Source organism: Lissotriton vulgaris, unplaced genomic scaffold, assembly GCF_964263255.1.
Source record: "Lissotriton vulgaris unplaced genomic scaffold, aLisVul1.2 SCAFFOLD_2497, whole genome shotgun sequence".
Taxonomy (NCBI): Eukaryota; Metazoa; Chordata; class Amphibia; order Caudata; family Salamandridae; genus Lissotriton; species Lissotriton vulgaris.
Genome location: NW_028242664.1, coordinates 96,229 through 114,468, shown reverse-complemented (window position 1 = coordinate 114,468; position 18,240 = coordinate 96,229). Strand labels below are relative to the sequence as shown.

Here is an 18,240-nt window from a genome sequence, read left to right as displayed (position 1 = left end):
ACAGCTTGCCTCCTTTTCTGAAATCTCAGGGACACAAAGACGTCATCCCTTTTGTAACTCTGCATCTGGAACTGCTGTCTCTGCTGCCAAAGAAGGAAACTCCAACACCGTAGGGCGACACTGTACCTGCACCAAAGCCGTGGGAAACGCTCGTGAAGAGCACAACGTACCGCCCCGACTTGCATCATAGGCTAGGCACCTGCCAAAGCCGTACCGCATTGACTCTGAAGCCGTCATCGAGGCCGTTGCTTGCACCAGAGCCCCGATTTCAGCAACACCGGTGCTTCATCAATGCGGAGCCGATCCTCAACATGGGTGACTCCCGAATCCATCAACATTGCACCGTTGTAGGGAACCGACGCCTCGCCGCCATCCGTGACATCACCTCCCTGACACAGTAAGGAATCGACGTCTCACCTCCCCTGTGCTGCAGTAAGGAACAGAGGCATCACCTCCTCTGGTGTCATAAGGAACTGATGCCGCAAGCACCAACGAAGCATCACCTCCCCGAAGCTGTGCACCGCCTTTGTTTTAATCAATTCCAAGGTACTGTTATTTGTGGAACTGCTTGACTCTGGGCCCGATGCAGCGCACCTCGCTGTTGGCGCCGTTCTTTGGGATTTTCATCTGTCACGACGTCGTAATCACTCCAGGTGGAGTGATTTGTTGCTAGAAGCTTGATTTGTGTAAATAACCTATTTTGAAGGATATTTTTGATTACTTATTTTTCTAAACTGGTGTGGTGTCCATTTGTAGTGTTTTCACTGTGTTACTGTATGTGTTCAGAAATGCTTTAAACACTGCCTCTGATATAAGCCTGTCTGCTTGTGCCGAGCTACCAAGGGGGTGAGCAGAGGGTATTTTAGGAGTGTGCCCCCCTTACCCTGACTAGAAGCAAGGGTCCCTATTTGGACAAGGTACCTACCTCTGTCAACTAGAGACCCCCATTTCTAACAGTAACCATATGATAGCTCCCTGGGCAAATATCCTGAAATAACCCTGTATTGCATGCAGCACCTCATAAGTAGCTTTTTTCATATCATTATATTTTAATCAGGAGTCAAAACAGACGCGCGGAGCCCCAAAATCAGAGTCCCAGGAAGAGGAAGTGCAGCGTGAGGTAAGTTGCGTATTTAAACATATTCATACTTTACACACAAAGCACAATGTTCTCAGCATTTTAGGCAGGATTTAGCCAGTCTTAGAAATCTGCCTAGCAGTCTCCGTGTGTGGAGTGGTCATACTCAGAAGACACTGGCCACAAAAACCCACTGAGTATATCCGTCAAGTATCCTTGTCTCAACCTTCAACAGTGTAGAGTGAGCTCATGGCACAGTTCTGTTTTAGAATTGGGTGCTCCTGAGGAGTTTTCCAAAGATCAACATCCTCCACTATGCCATTTCTAGGGTGGCTGGTTCACTGGTGGATTCTCCTCCTAATGTATTACTTCATCAGTAGATCAGAGAGTTTTTGATTACAAGACGGCTCAAAATCAAGAATAACACAACTGATTCCCACTGGAATTAACAATATTTTGGACCATTCACATCCAGTAATTTCTTCAGCCCTCAGGTGGAGAATGTTTGGGGGATGAGGGAAGAAAATGCTCTTTGTAACGCTCGATTTAGCTAAAAGCACAGGGACCAGTGCAAGGGCCAAAGAGTGTTTGGATGAATTCATTCGGAAAAAAATTGAAGAAATACAGTTTTAACCATCTGTGTTATGTTCATTTGGTAGGACAGAATTCTGTAAAAACTATTGCTAATAACATATCATAATTTGTCCATTTAGGAATCACAACAAACTCAGAGCTCACCAGAGTCACAGCCCCAGGAAGAAGAACCTCAGCCTGAAGTAAGTTATAAATGCAACCAAATCAATGTTTACACAACAAATATCCATATACCGCCCATTAAAGGGGTGCTCTAGAGTTAAAGGCCCGAGCAAATGACGAGGGCCTTAAATCGTGGGTGGGCCTTTCATTGCCGGTATAGTCCAGCCTGGTGGGCTATAAAGCTTTTAGAAAATTCCACACCATCAGGGTAGAATGCTCCAATTAATAAAACAAATGCCCCATAGAGCCGGGGGGGGGGGCAGAAATCCCAGCAGCTCTGAAGCCTTTGTTCACAACTGGTGATGTGAATGTTCTACAGCTAACATCAGCGTGCAGAATTATGGCTTTTAGCTTCTAAGCATACACAGCAAGAGCTATGAAAAGAGGCTCCAGTCAGCCCCTGGTACTCCCTGGCTTGGCTGAACTGCTATTTGTAGTTTGCCAAGCTAGGGAGACCCGGGAGCTGAGTAGCATTCACTCCTTCCTCCGTCTGAAGCCTTAGTACAACTGAGCTACAGAAAGAGGGATGGGTGACATCTGCGTTTGTCCTCCTGCATGGCCTCTGGCGTTCGCTTGCCTTTGCCTAATTTCTATATTTTCGAAAGCCAGGGGAAAGAGAAAGGGAGAGGCTGTGTGTTAGGACATTGAAATGTTGAGAGCAGCGGGAATATACCAGCTCCATTGTCTTCAATGGAGCTCTCAACATTTCAATGTCTAATATTTCATATAAGTGGTGAGGAGTATTTGTCCAGTGTAAGTAATCAAACTGGCTGCTTAGTGGATAGAGAAGGCAAAGAAGGTTACAAGTGCTATGATTATGAATGAATGAATAGCAGATTTATAAAGTGCTTATCTGCCCAGGTGTTCCAGCGCTAACAGACATAAAGTTAAAAACTAAAGATAAAACTAGAAGGGAATAGCTAAATAAGTGGGGAGGGGATGTGTTTTAAGACATTTGTGGAAAACAGAGCAGTTAACCACTGATCTCAGTGAAGGGGAAACTTGTTCCAAGCTTTGGCACTGATTACCACAAACTTGTGGCCTCCATCTTGGGTTCCTTTGAACCTGGCAGTGATGATCAGATTGACCTTAGTGGACCATTGATGACGAATATGGTTATAAGGGCTGAGAGGCTTTTAGAAGTAGGCCGGATCTGTACCATTGAGTGATTTATGATTTAAACAGATAAACTTGATGACGCACTGTAGGAATTCAAAATGGACAGAGATGAGTGCATTTTAATCCTTGCACTAATCTATCCAGTATTTTCCTAAATGAGCTGAAGTTAGCAGGATGAGTAAGAAATGTAGGAAATTACAGCAGTCCAGCCCGGAAATAACAGGATCTTGAATCACTGATTTATGAGAATTAGAAGAAAGAAGTGGTTAAACCTTGTAGAGAATCAACAGCAGCCAAACTGTTGCCACTGTCATTTGGGGAGTACAACATGGCTCATGTCAAAACTTATATGGTGAATGTACGCAGTTGAAGCTGGTGCAGGAGGAGATACATGATCCAAGGGCCAGAAAGTCAGTTTTAACAGTAAGGCTTTAAATAAAGGCAGTAATTCTTATTTTCATCTGATCGCACTCAAACTATTTCATTGAGAGCTTATAAATCGGGTACCCTGAAAGTGGATAGAGGGCTGCCTCTGGGCTCATGTCTGAGCCCCACGCTTTTCAACATATATGTGGCCCCCCCTTGCCAACCTTGTCAAACAGTTTGGCTTTCTTCCTCTGTCATCTACTGATGACGCGCAGCTGTTATTTATTCAAGATCTAAAGAATGTTAAAGATTGTTTCGCAGCAGGTTTGATAGCCATTGCCTCTTGAATGACAGCAAATTGTTTCCAACTGAATGCCAACAAAACCAAAATCATGCTGTTTGCAATGCCCAGCAGCTTTGGACACCCAAATGGTGGCCATCTGAACTTAGTCCTGCCCCTACTTCAAAACTCATTATAAGAAATGTAGTCATCCACCCTGACCAAGAATCCACCATGAAAGAACAGATTGCAGCCACTACTGGCACTTGCTTTCATGTGTTAAGGCTGTAACGAAGCATATTCCCCATTCTCCCATATTCATAGAGGAATACACTTGTCCAGGCACTTGTCATCAGTTGCTTGGACTATTGCAATGCTCTATTGCTTCTATAGATGAGACTGCTTTAAGCAAACTGCAAGTTGTTCAAAATACAGCAGCACGTCTCATTCTTAATCTTCCAGCCAGGATGGCATTTGCCGCTCTTCTGCACTCGTTTAATTGGCTACTGATTCGCAAGAGAATCATCTTCAAGGTTTGCTGCCTTACTCACTGCTACCTTTTTGCAAAGCTTGTTCGCTATTTTCTTGGTGAAATTTTGAGATCTAGTGAAAAAGCCCTGACGGCAGTTCCACGTATCGAAAATCTCACTCAGGAGGGAGTTCCTTCTCTTATCTGGCCTCCACTTCATATACGCCAAGGCACAGATCATTTCAGTTTTAGGAAACATCAAAATTGAATTATTTCAGGCTACTCCTCCACCCATTTTGCTGTGTTGCCCCGAAATACCTTTCCCGTGGTGATTTGTGTGCATTATAAATCAAATTAACATTAACATTATTTGTCTGAATTCAAACAGAGGGAAGAGAAGTCCACAAATGCGAGATTGTGCCCATAAACACCTAACCTAGCTCTTTTCAGATTTTAGATCAGCTGTGAATTTTCTGTGTATAGAAATAAATGAAGCTGAAGGACTGAATCAAAGTATTGAGGGAGCAGTTTCAGTGTTAAAAAGGGTGGGACTGAAGGCTGATTGCTGGTGTACTGCCCAATGTAATGCTTTGGAAAGTCAGCCCTGAGGGACTACTGCCCAAGGTCCTCCAATCCAAAAAGAAGAGAGACATTTTAAATATTTCCTGAGATGCCTACTGCTGGAAACTGTTCCAACAGGATTAAGTGTGCGACAGTCTAAAATAACGTAGAGAGGTTTTTAAAATAGAGTGTCTCATCTCCGCCTATGTCAGGTGGCATCCCAATGTCCTCACTTTCTAAAATTAGGACTAGAGTTGGAAAGAGATATGGAATCCTGACAATATAGGCTAAAATGTAGTAAGCTTCAATATAGGCAGAACGGTTACTTTTGACAGATCTTTCTATGATCTTTGCTGGGTGAAGTAGATAAATTGAGCTGGACTGTACTTGGCCAAAACAGAGGGTTTCTTTAGTAAGGGCAGGACTATGACAGATTACCAGGTGAAAGAGAGATTGCAAAGATTTGAGAACTGAGCTGAGCTCTTTTGCTATTTGTCCTGGATATAGGTATAAAGAGGACCCAGAAGAGATAGTTACCATTTTTGATCTGCCAAAGCATTATATCAAGGTTTCAAAGTTTCCACGGTTCCTAGGAGTAGTAATGATAGATGGAGTGATGGAAGCAAGTACAGTGTTTTGTTTTTAATTGTTCTTTAGTTTTGTTTATTTTTTTATGGTGAGGGAGAATTCTGGCTGGACTGCTTTGTAAACCCCATGCCTCTATCTTCATCCCAGACCTCCGTACTACGGAGGGCCTTCTCTGCTCCTCCCCCTTCAACCTCCTACACATTATGTTGCTGTTTTACACCCGCCTCTGCTCTGATACATAGAGGATGGAACCCATGGATCTTTAGGTGTACTTGGACACAGTCCTGTTAGACTGGTTCTCTGTCGCCCAACAAGAGTTCTTGAATTCCCAGATCACTTTTGAGGAAATAGCCCAGGTAATTTCTGGATTGCCAGCCAATAAAGCTCCTGTCCTTGATGGGCTTACTACAATGTTCTATAAAGAATACTCCCAGATCCTGGCACACAGGCTTCGTGATATGTACCAAGACGCACTAGAAATAGGCTCCCTCCCTCGGTCTCTAAGAGGAGCTATCATAATCACACTTCTCAAACCCGATAAGCCAGCAGACCTCTGTGACTCCTATGGCCCTATATCAGTTATCAACACTGGCAACAAAATCTTCGCCAAGGTGTTCGGCGAATCAGTTGCTACTGTCACTGCCAGTGATGGTGCAACCTGACCAGTCTGGTTTCCTCTTGGGGAGGTCGACATCCCATGAACTCTAGACCCTTTTTGCAGAAATGCACCACCTACACACAAGGGTCTCAGCCGCTTTAGGCTTTAGGAATAGGGGGTAGGATTTGGGACCCAGAGAGGCTGGGACTGGAGAGGCCCTAGGTGCATTTGTTTGTGGGGCAAGTGCACACAAACTAACTTGTGCTGTCCCTTGTGTTAGAATATCAGAATTAGTGCCTACCTTTAGGCTAGGTCCTTGTGTTGCCTGCTTAGAATTATTTAGAACCGCTTTCCCCGTAATGATTCCAGATGAGGTGGATAGATGTTCTCTTGCTCCACTTTTGTTATTTAACAGGGAGACAACTCTATCAATTCTACTCATCAGAGTTTTAAAATGAGAATTGATAAGGTGTTCCATTTGGGCTTGGAGATCTAGTCTAAATAGGAGGCCCAGACCGGAGGAGCTAGGGTGGAGAAGTTGGGGCCTGACTCATCAACTAGGTAATCAGGAGTAGGGGAAAGACTTTAAGGTGTTTTTTTAGGTCTCAATTTTTTATTTCTCAAGCGAGGCTTAGATGCCTTTCTAACAGTCGGGGGGATAATAGATGATACAGAGTTAGTAGGCGAACTAGAGGATGGCAAGATCTGAGCACATGGAAGATCAACAAAAGAAGACACTAGCATTGAGTCAGGTGAGTTAACAGTGTCTAGTGATATGTCCCCAGATGGCAGTGGGGGGGCAAGGCAGGGGTTAGAGACAAGCGTATTTCAGTATTCACTATAGCTGTCGAAACCTCCCCTATGGTTTTCTGCAACATTTTATCAATCGCTGTCAGACTCGGGAGTCGGATTGAGGATGCTACCGTTTGCCTAATTAGGCGACGAGAAATTAGAGGATTTGGTTTGCCCATAATACTCTACAGGGGATTCACAAATCACTAATGAAAATTAGTTAAAATGCAATAGATTACTCAAATTGCTAAAACAGATGGGAGAAAGTATGGTCCATAAATGACAGATTCAAATCGACAATGTGGGGTAACAAGTCACAATAAGACCATGATTTGACTGAAAATATTAATAAGTAGTTACCACAGTTAATCTAGGTAATGATAAGATCCAGGCAAGAGGGGTGGCCCTGCCCGGCCTTCTTCCACCTCGGACGGCCGCAGACGGCCCCACCCCTGTCCCGGGCTTCTCCCGGCGCCATCCGCGCGCGTCCCGCAATGCGGGAGAATTTCCACCGCTTTCTATCGCCTCCGGGCGCAGGCGGTGGTGTCAGAGGTGCGCCGTGGACCCAGGGGCACCTGGGAGTTGTAGTCATTGGCCGTTGCCCTCACGGCGCGGAATGGATGGCAAAAGATGAGCTGTTGCCCTCACGGCGAAGAATGGGCACTGCTGGATGTGACCGTTGCCCTTACAGTAGGTCTCTACTTCTCAAGCGCCACCCCTGCCTTCAACAATGCTGTCTCCACCTCCTGCCAGGAAACAGCACCAGTGAGGACATTTGTATGGGCACAGACACTCTCTGCCTTCAGAGAACAAAGGATTTTTGTGGATAAAACAAGGGGACCCAGACTTTTAGATCACCTCTGGGAAATCATGAGGAACGTTTGCCATGGAGAAGATCTGGAAAGGTTGAGGAGGAATACTGCCCCTATGCTGTTTGCTGTCTGGGGTTGGCCTGCAGTGGCTGCTTGCTGCCAAGGAAAGGAGAGAAAGGACTTTGCTGTTTGGTTTGTCACCTGCTTGAAGAAAAGATCTCCAAGGGCTTGAAACTGAGCTTGCCTCCTTTTCTGAAATCTCAGGGAAACAAAGACTTCATCCCTTTTGTCACTCTGCATCTGGAACTGCTGTCTCCGCTGCCAAAGAAGGAAATTGCAACACTGACGCCGGCGAGCGACACTGTACCTGCACCGAAGCCGTGGGAAACGCTCTTGAAGAGCACAAGGCATTGCCCCGACTTGCATCGTAGGCCAGGCGCCTGCCAAACCTGTACCGCATTAACTCCGAAGCCGTCAGCGAGGCCGTTGCCTGCACCGGAGCCCCGATATCGGCTACACCGGTGCTTCATCAATGCGGAGCCGATCCTCGACGTGGGTGACTCCCGAATCCATCAACATTGCTCTATTGTAGGGAACCGACACCTCGCCGCCAACCGTGACATCACCTCCCTGACACAGTTAGGAATCGACGTCTCACCTCCCCTGTGCTGCAGTAAGGAACAGAGGCATCACCTTATCTGGGGTCATAAGGAACTGAGGCAGCGGGCACCAATGAAGCATCACCTCCCCGAAGCTGTGCACCACCTTTGTTTTCATCAATTCCAAGGTACTGTTATTTGTGGGACAGCTTGACTCTGGGCACAATACCGTGCACCTCGCGGTCGGCGCCGTTCTTTGGGATTTTTATCTGTCACAACGTCGTAATCACTCCAGGTGGAGTAATTTGTTGCTAGAAGCTTGATTTGTGCAAATAACCTATTTTTAGGAATATTTTTGAAACTGTATTGTGGATTTGTGTTGTTTGGTCTTGTTTTGGTTTAGATAAAGATTACTAATTTTTCTAAACTGGTGTGGTGTCCATTTGTAGTATTTTCACTGTGTTACTGTATGTGTTCAGAAATGCTTTACCCACTGCCTCTGATTTAAGCCTGTCTGCTTGTACCGAGCTACCAAGGGGGTGAGCAGGTGTTATTTTAGGAGTGTGCCCCCTTACCCTGACTAGAAGCAAGGGTCCCTATTTGGACAAAGGTCCCTACTTCTGCCAACTAGAGACCGCCATTTCTAACAGTAACCATATGATAGCTCCCTGTGCAAATATCCTGAAGTAACCCTGTATTGCATGCAGCACCTCATAAGTAACATTTTACATATCATTATATTTTAATCAGGAGTCAAAACAGACACGCAGTGCCCCAAAATCAGAGTCCCAAGAAGAGGAAGTGCAGCGTGAGGTAAGTTGTGTATTTAAACATAACAATGTTCTCAGCATAGTAGGCATGAGTTAGCCAGTCTTAGAAATCTGCCTAGCAGTCTCAGTGTGTGGAGTGGTCATACTGAGAAGACACTGGCCACAAAAACACACTGAGTATATCCGTCAAGTATCCTTGTCTCAACCTTCAACAGTGTAGAGTGAGCTCATGGCACAGTTCTGTTTTAGAGTTGAGTGCTCCAGAGGAGTTTTCCGAAGATCAACATCCTCCACTATGTCATTTCTAGGGTGGCTGGTTCACTGGTGGATTCTCCTCCTAATGTAATACTTCATCAGTAGATCAGAGAGTTTTCGATTACAGGCAGCTCAAAAGCAAGAATAACACAACTGATTCCCACTGGAATTAACAATATTTTGGACCATTCACATCCAGTAATTTCTTCAGTCCTCAGGTGGAGAATGTTTGGGGGGATGAGTGAAGAAAATGCTCTTTGTAACTCTCGATTTAGCTAAAAGCACCTGGACCAGTGCTGGGGCCAAAGAGTGTTTGGATGAATTCATTCGGAACAAAACTGAAGAAATACAGTTTTAACCATCTGTGTTATGTTCATTTGGTAGGACAGAATTCTGTAAAAACTATTGCTAATAACATATCATAATTTGTCCATTTAGGAATCACAACAAACTCAGAGCTCACCAGAGTCACAGCCCCAGGAAGAAGAACCTCAGCCTGAAGTAAGTTATAAATGCAACCAAATCAATGTTTACACAACAAATATCCATATACCACCCATTAAAGGGGTGCTCTAGAGTTAAAGGCCCGAGCAAATGACGAGGGCCTTAAATCGTGGGTGGGCCTTTCATTGACGGTATAGTCCAGCCTGGTGGGCTATAAAGCTTTTAGAAAATTCCACACCATCAGGGTAGAATGCTCCAATTAATAAAACAAATGCCCCATAGAGCCCGGGGGGGGGCAGAAATCCCAGCAGCTCTGAAGCCTTTGTTCACAACTGGTGATGTGAATGTTCTACAGCTAACATCAGCGTGCAGAATTATGGCTTTTAGCTTCTGAGCATACACAGCAAGAGCTATGAAAAGAGGCTCCAGTCAGCCCCTGGTACTCCCTGGCTTGGCTGAACTGCTATTTGTAGTTTGCCAAGCTAGGGAGACCCGGGAGCTGAGTAGCATTCACTCCTTCCTCCGTCTGAAGCCTTAGTACCACTGAGCTACAGAAGGAGGGATGGGTGACATCTGCGTTTGTCTTCCTGCACGGCCTCTGACGTTCGCTTGCCTTTGCCTAATTTCTATATTTTCGAAAGCCATGGGAAAGAGAAAGGGAGAGGCTGTGTATTAGGACATTTAAATGTTGAGAGCAGGGGGAATATACCTATTCATATGGGATGCTGCTGCTCCATTGTCTTCAATGGAGCTTTCAACATTTCAATGTCTATTATAGCCTTATAGCCTTATAGCCCGCTATACCAGCTATTAAAGGCCCGCTGAATCGTTAAAGGACCGAGCCGAACGCACGTCCCTTGCGTTCGGCTCGGGCCTTTAACGAGAAAGCAGGACTTTAATTGCCGGTATAGCCCTGCTACGAAGGGCTATAAGGCTATTAGAACATCCTGCCACTAGAGGGAAGAATGTTCTAATAAATTAAACAAAGGGTTCTCGAAGCTCAAGGGGATATAAATCACCTCGAGCTTCTAGAAGCCTTTGTAGAACATTGGAATGTTGCTCTGCAGGCCTTTACCAGCCTGTAGAAGCAGGGAGCACTCCATTGTCTGCAATGGAGCTCCCAACATTCCAATGATCTAATATTTCATATAAGTGGTGAGGAGTATTTGTCCAGTGTAAGTAATCAAACTGGCTGCTTAGTGGATAGAGAAGGCAAAGAAGGTTACAAGTGCTATGATTATGAATGAATGAATAGCAGATTTATAAAGTGCTTATCTGCCCAGGTGTTCCAGCGCTAACAGACATAAAGTTACAAACTAAAGATAAAACTAAAAGGGAATAGCTAAATAAGTGGGGAGGTGATGTGTTTTAAGACATTTGTGGAAAACAGAGCAGTTAGCCACTGATCTCAGTGAAGCGGAAACTTGTTCCAAGCTTTGGCACTCATTACCACAAATATGTGGCCTCCAGCTTGGGTTCCTTTGCATCTGGCAGTGATGATCAGATTGACCTTAGTGGACCATCAATGATGAATATGGTTATAAGGGCTGAGATGCTTTTAGAAATAGGCTGGATCTGTACCATTGAGTGATTTATGATTTAAACAGAGAAACTTGATGACGCACTGTAGGAATTCAAGATGGACAGAGATGGTTGCATTTTAATCCATGCACTAATCTATCCAGTATTTTCCTAAATGAGCTGAAGTTAGCAGGATGAGTAAGAAATTTAGGAAATTACAGCAGTCCAGCCCGGAAATAACAGGATCTTGAATCACTGATTTATGAGAATTAGAAGAAAGAAGTGGTTAAACCTTGCAGAGAATCAACAGCAGCCAAACTGTTGCCACTGTCATTTGGGGAGTACAACATGGCTCATGTCAAAACTTATATGATGAATGAACGCAGTTGAAGCTGGTGCAGGAGGAGATACATGATCCAAGGGCCAGAAAGTCAGTTTTAACAGTAAGGCTTTAAGTAAAGGCAGTAATTCTTATTTTCATCTGATCGCACTACAACTATTTCATTGAGAGCTTATAAATCGGGTACCCTGAAAGTGGATAGAGGGCTGCCTCTGGGCTCATGTCTGAGCCCCACGCTTTTCAACATATATGTGGCCCCCCCTTGCCAACCTTGTCAAACAGTTTGGCTTTCTTCCTCTGTCATCTACTGATGACGCGCAACTGTTATTTATTCAAGATCTAAAGAATGTTAAAGATTGTTTCTTAGCAGGTTTGATAGCCATTGCCTCTTGAATGACAGCAAATTGTTTCCAACTGAATGCCAACAAAACCAAAATCATGCTGTTTGCAATGCCCAGCATCTTTGGACATCTGAACTTAGTCCTGCCCCTACTTCAAAACTCATTGTAAGAAATGTAGTCATCCACCCTGACCAAGAATCCACCATGAAAGAACAGATTGCAGCCACTACTGGCACTTGCTTTCATGTGTTAAGGCTGTAACGAAGCATATTCCCCATTCTCCCATATTCATAGAGGAATACACTTGTCCAGGCACTTGTCATCATTTGCTTGGACTATTGCAATGCTCTATTGCTTCTATAGATGAGACTGCTATAAGCAAACTGCAAGTTGTTCAAAATACAGCAGCACGTCTCATTCTTAATCTTCCAGCCAGGATGGCATTTGCCCCTCTTCTGCACTCGTTTAATTGGCTACTGATTCGCAAGAGAATCATCTTCAAGGTTTGCTGCCTTACTCACTGCTACCTTTTTGCAAAGCTTGTTCACTATTTTCTTGGTGAAATTTTGAGATCTAGTGAAAAAGCCCTGACAGCAGTTCCACATATCGAAAATCTCACTCAGGAGGGAGTTCCTTCTCTTATCTGGCCTCCACTTCATATACGCCAATGCACAGATCTTTTCAGTTTTAGGAAACCTCAAAATTGAATTATTTCAGGCTACTCCTCCACCCATTTTGCTGTGTTGCCCCGAAATACCTTTCCCGTGGTGATTTGTGTGCTTTATAAATCAAATTAACATTAACATTATTTGTCTGAATTCAAACAGAGGGAAGAGAAGTCCACAAATGCGAGATTGTGCCCATAAACACCTAACCTAGCTCTTTTCAGATTTTAGATCAGCTGTGAATTTTCTGTGTATAGAAATAAATGAAGCTGAAGGACTCAATCGAAGTATTGAGGGAGCAGTTTCAGTGTTAAAAAGGGTGGGACTGAAGGCTGATTTCTGGTGTACTGCCCAATGTAATGCTTTGGAAATAGTCAGCCCTGAGGGACTACTGCCCAAGGTCCTCCAATCCAAAAAGAAGAGAGACATTTTAAATATTTCCTGAGATGCCTACTGCTGTAAACTGTTCCAACAGGATTAAGTGTGCGACAGTCTAAAATAACGTAGAGAGGTGTTTAAAATGGAGTGTCTCATCTCCGCCTATGTCAGGTGGCATCCCAATGTCCTCACTTTCTAAAATTAGGACTAGAGTGTGAAAGAGATATGGAATCCTGACAATATAGGCTAAAATGTAGTAAGCTTCAATATAGGCAGAACGTGTACTTTTGACAGAAATTTCTATGATCTTTGCTGGGTAAAGTAGATAAACTGAGCTGGACTGTAATTGGCCAAAACAGAGGGTTTCTTTAGTAAGGGCAGGACTATGACAGATTACCAGGTGAAAGAGAGATTGCAAAGATTTGAGAACTGAGCTGAGCTCTTTTGCTATTTGTCCTGGACATAGGTATAAAGAGGACCCAGAAGAGATAGTTACCATTTTTGATCTGCCAAAGTATTCTATCAAGGGTTTCAAAGTTTCCGCGGTTCCTAGGAGTAGTAATGATAGATGGAGTGATGGAAGCAAGTACAGTGTTTTGTTTTTAATTGTTCTTTAGTTTTGTTTATTTTTTTATGGTGAGGGCGACTGCCCAGGCAGAATTCTGACTGGACTGCTTTGTAAACCCCATGCCTCTATCTTCATCCCAGACCTCCGTATTACGGAGGGCCTTCTCTGCTCCTCCCCCTTCAACCTCCTACACATTATGTTGCTGTTTTACACCCGCCTCTGCTCTGATACATAGAGGATGGAACCCATGGATCTTTAGGTGTACTTGGACACAGTCCTGTTAGACTGGTTCTCTGTCGCCCAACAAGAGTTCTTGAATTCCCCGATCACTTTTGAGGAAATAGCCCAGGTAATTTCTGGATTGCCAGCCAATAAAGCTCCTGTCCTTGATGGGCTTACTACAGTGTTCTATAAAGAATACTCCCAGATCCTGGCACACAGGCTTCGTGATATGTACCAAGACGCACTAGAAATAGGCTTCCTCCCTCGGTCTCTAAGAGGGGCTATCATAATCACACTTCTCAAACCCGATAAGCCAGCAGACCTCTGTGACTCCTATGGCTCTATATCCGTTATCAACACTGACAACAAAATCTTCGCCAAGGTGTTCGGCGAATCAGTTGCTACTGTTACTGCCAGTTATGGTGTAACCTGACCAGTCTGGTTTCCTCTTGGGGAGGTCGACATCCCATGAACTCTAGACCCTTTTTGCAGAAATGCACCACCTACACACAAGGGTCTCAGCCGCGGCCGCCCTACTGGACGCCACAAAGGTGTTTGATTCATTGGAATGGTCGTTCCTTTTCCTGTTACTTCAGAGGCTTGGCCTCATCACCAAAACTTTGCACAGATCCAACTCTTATACACTCTCCCTGTCACTCGAAGGCGGCTCAGTGGTCAAATCTCCAAACCCTTCCTAAGCACATGTGGCACAAGGCAGGATTGCTCACTATCACTCCTGCTGTTTGCCATTGCTATGGATCATTTTGCTGCTTGCCTTCACCAACATAATGCAGACAGAGGCCTAAGCTTCTCATCCCGCAGCCTTATTATATCAGTGTATGCAGATGATGTCAACTTCTATATGACTGACACAGAGTCCAATCTAACACGCTAATACGTGAGGTGATGCAATTTGCCGGCTATACAAGCATACTGGAAAACTGGGCCAAATCGATCCTCTTTCCCTTAATGGAGAACTCTGCACCCTTATGAATATCCACTGGCGTGGGCAACTGGCCTAACTAAATACCTTGGAATTTGGATCAGCAAAAGCCCTGAGGAACTATGGAGAGATAACTATGAAAGAGTCATGGAGTGGCTTGAGGGCCAAAACCTGGTGTGGGCTGGATTGCCCATATACCTGATGGGCTACATTGCCCTGGATGAGATGGTGCTACAGCCTAAATTCCTTTATTTATTCATCAATATCCCAATCCTTCTCACTGCTTGCTTCTTTAGATGCCTGTGGTCCAATGTGATCTCTCTGATATGGGCCGCTAGGCAGTCAGCCTCGAGTCACTTACGAAATGCTAATGCTGCCACAATTGCAAGGAGGTTTGGGGACCCCGGATATGCAGCTATATGCATGGTGCACCCAAGCCGAGTATGTCCACTATTTGACCCACCCCACTCCCTTTCAATTACATGTAACAGTTTCTCCTTGGCCACTCTCCACAGCGTTATTTCTCCCCTACAAACCACGGAGACATGTGATTAATGCGACACAATGCACTCATTGGGCATGGACCAGACGCTGTAAACGAGCCAATACCCCATCATTATATGCCCATCTGTCTCTGCAGCTAACCACTCGCAACTACCACCACTACATGACAGAGGTGAGATGAGACTCGCAAGTACATTAGGTATTCACACTTTTGCCGATCTATATCCTGATGAACACTTCCTCCTGCTCCCATATGGCCACGGCCAAGTTTGCTGCTGCGCTGCTTGACACTCTATTGTACTTCCAGCTGCAGGACACTCTACTGTTTCTGCACCTCACCAGACTCTTACAGTGTTAAATATGTCTACACTGCCACCTCTCAAAGTAAAATGATCATGCGCCTATACACTCACACCCAACAGATTGCACCAGGATCACCACTGAGGGCCTCGGCAGCCTCGGACGGCAACCTTGACGCTCTCTTAACTGACGCTCAGTGGGCCTTTTGCTGTGGCCAGCTGGAATTACTTTCCCCTAACTACCAGCATCGCATCATGCACTTTAAATTTACACATCGCTTCTACTGCACACCCACGCAACTCTCACACCTTGGTCTAATTGTCAATGCTGCCAGGCACCCCATGATGACTTCATCCACCTCTCCTGGTATTGCCCCAGAGTTTTCACTTTCTGGACTGAAGTTTTCTGAACATTGGGAGACGTTACTAGCAGGCATAAATCTCCTTCTCCGATCATTGGTTTTTATCCGAGATGTACCGAATGACTACCGAATATTAGTTACCATCATGCTCCTTATGGCCAAACACAGGGTGTGGATTCACTGGGCAGATCGCAAGCTCCAATGGTCCAGATGTGGCTCACCCACCTTGTGTATTGTCACCAGCAACTATATCCATTCTCTGACATGATGCAACTAGAATATAGTCCCAGTGACATCTTGGAACCCTTCACGTCAATCCTACTTAGCAGAGGCCTGATCTCTCCCAACACAACGGGGCATTCCGAGACTGCCATAGAGATAGCAAGGGACCTAGATTTTGTTGCTCCCTGATCCAATTTTTGTGGAGTAGAGCATGTACCATTGCTATGGTTCCTGTAACCCTTTTTTCTCATCCTAGGCATTTTGCACCTTCAGAATACTTCTATTACTCCCAGGGCTCCTGCAGATTGGAATAATGTTGATTTTCTTGTTTGTTCCCAACAGATGATAAATAAAAGTGTACTGTTTTATATTTTTCAATGACTTACATAAATCAACCATAAATGTGTGGCAACATGATGCACAGACATACAAGTTTCTCAAACCATACCCTGCATGCATTTTATACATCTCTTAACATCTTTTCAGATGTGGATTAGAGTCATATTGGTGAATGTTGGTAATGACATTGCATTGTTTCTAGTATAAGTAACATTAATCATCATTAGTTTGCCTGGAATCCTTCCCAGTCGCCCCAGGTCATACAGCGTACATGAGGACAACCTCTGGAGTATGCAACATCTGTCCATGCCTTGTCTCTATTGAGCCAGACTGGGTGGTGTAGCCTTCCTCCAGCTCTGAGCTATGCCATGTTTCCCTAGTGTTAATCCCAGTCCCAGTAGGGTCTTCTCGGCCGTTGGGAAGCCTTCATCTACAAGTATGTTTCGTCAGGCAAGTTTTGGACTCAATCCTAGATTGAGAAGCTAAGATTTGTTTTCAATTTTCATTTGGAAGATATAATATGTCACCTAGTGGATGAGATGCCTTGCAAGTTCCCACAACACCGTTGCTACAGAGTCACAAAAAAGATATCCAAAACGTTTTCTTGTCTCTTTCTTCAACAGTGTGGAGTGAACTCAAAGCTGCAATTTTGGTTTGGAGTTTGGTACTCTGGAGAAGCATTCAGCAACTCTGCTCCCACCACTATACTATTACTAGTGGTGGACTTGTGTCCAGATGTATTATTTGTTTAACAAATTGAAGGCACCATCATAGGTTCCTCATTAATTACTTTTTGGTATTCCGCTAATGAAAATGATATATATTCTGTGGTTATCAATATTGTGTGTGTGGAGGGGGAGTCCGTGGTAGTCCAAATTTGCCCCTGAGTATTCCATCAGGAAAGGGGAATCACCAGAAGTAAATAGAAGGCTACTCTGATTTCCAAAGTAGAGCTCCCTTTCATAGGTCATTGACACCAAGCAAATTCTGTAGCTTTAGGCGGATGAAAAAATGGGGTGGGTTACTTATATGGCATATACACTTTTTTTGTAACTCAAAATTGTACTAGAAACACCAAGGACACAAACGATCTTAGATGAACTGACAAAAAAAGGAAATTATACCTTTAACAAATTTCAGTCCAGGTCATTGTGACCATCTGATAATATAGACATCTATGAAAATGAATGCTATTCGAGGTATATGATTTTAATGTTCCAAAAACTATAAACAATATGAACATCCCACTAATATTTGCAAAAGTCTACCATCCAATCAATGAACATTAGAACGAAGTGATGCCTCCTTTCAATTCCTGGAAGTCTTATCTCACTAAATAACCTGTCATCATAAAGGCAACTCAAGACTTAATTCAGATTTACAAAGCCACGTAAGGGGCTATATGCAGCACTATGTGTGAATTTGTAAAGAAATGTAATGCAATGCTGCAGCAACGTTGCAACATATTTCTTCTTTCTCATTATTTCCTTTCCTTGCAGAAGGCATCACACATAAAACACATAGAAAGAGGAAAATGCTTTTTTTTGGATTGTTTTATGTGGCGAAAGGCACACAAAAACAATACTGCCTATAATACAAGCACTCCTACACTATGGTGCAAGAGTGCCTGCATTGGCGCTAATCAGCACATAATGCACCAGAACAAGGAGAGAGCAGAAGTACTCCATATAGTTGTATATATAGACCATGTCTGCTCTCTCTCTTTCATGCAAAGTGGCACAAGTTCCCATGCTGTGCCACGTTCCTTGACATAATAGTGAATGTGCCCCTAATTCTTGACCAACAGTCAAAGCAGGCAATTCAAATCAGACCAGACTTGCATTCCCCTTGATCTCCACATAATCATTCCTTCCTGAATATATCTTGCTTCAATTTTCTCCCCCTACGTCATGTACCCATTTCTCAAGCTCACTATGCCTCCCCTCTTCTTCTGACCTCACCGCTTGGACCCTCTTCCAATGCTCATATCAGTTTGTTTCCCATTACCTTGGAGCCCTGCTTCTTAACCCTGCCCGAATTGAATCTTAC

At 44.2% G+C, this 18,240-nt stretch overlaps 1 protein-coding gene across 1 annotated transcript in view; it reads left to right on the top strand.

Moving 5' to 3' along the window:
* The first annotated feature begins 311 nt into the window (after positions 1-311).
* LOC147668874 (uncharacterized) overlaps positions 312-18,240 on the top strand; it is an 89,517-nt gene continuing 71,588 nt past the window's right edge. Inside the window, exons 1-4 of the mRNA XM_086948380.1 lie at positions 312-397; positions 1,058-1,120; positions 1,792-1,854; positions 9,482-9,544. Coding sequence (XP_086804506.1) covers positions 312-397; positions 1,058-1,120; positions 1,792-1,854; positions 9,482-9,544 — 275 coding nt within the window. The remainder of the gene's footprint in view (positions 398-1,057; positions 1,121-1,791; positions 1,855-9,481; positions 9,545-18,240) is intronic.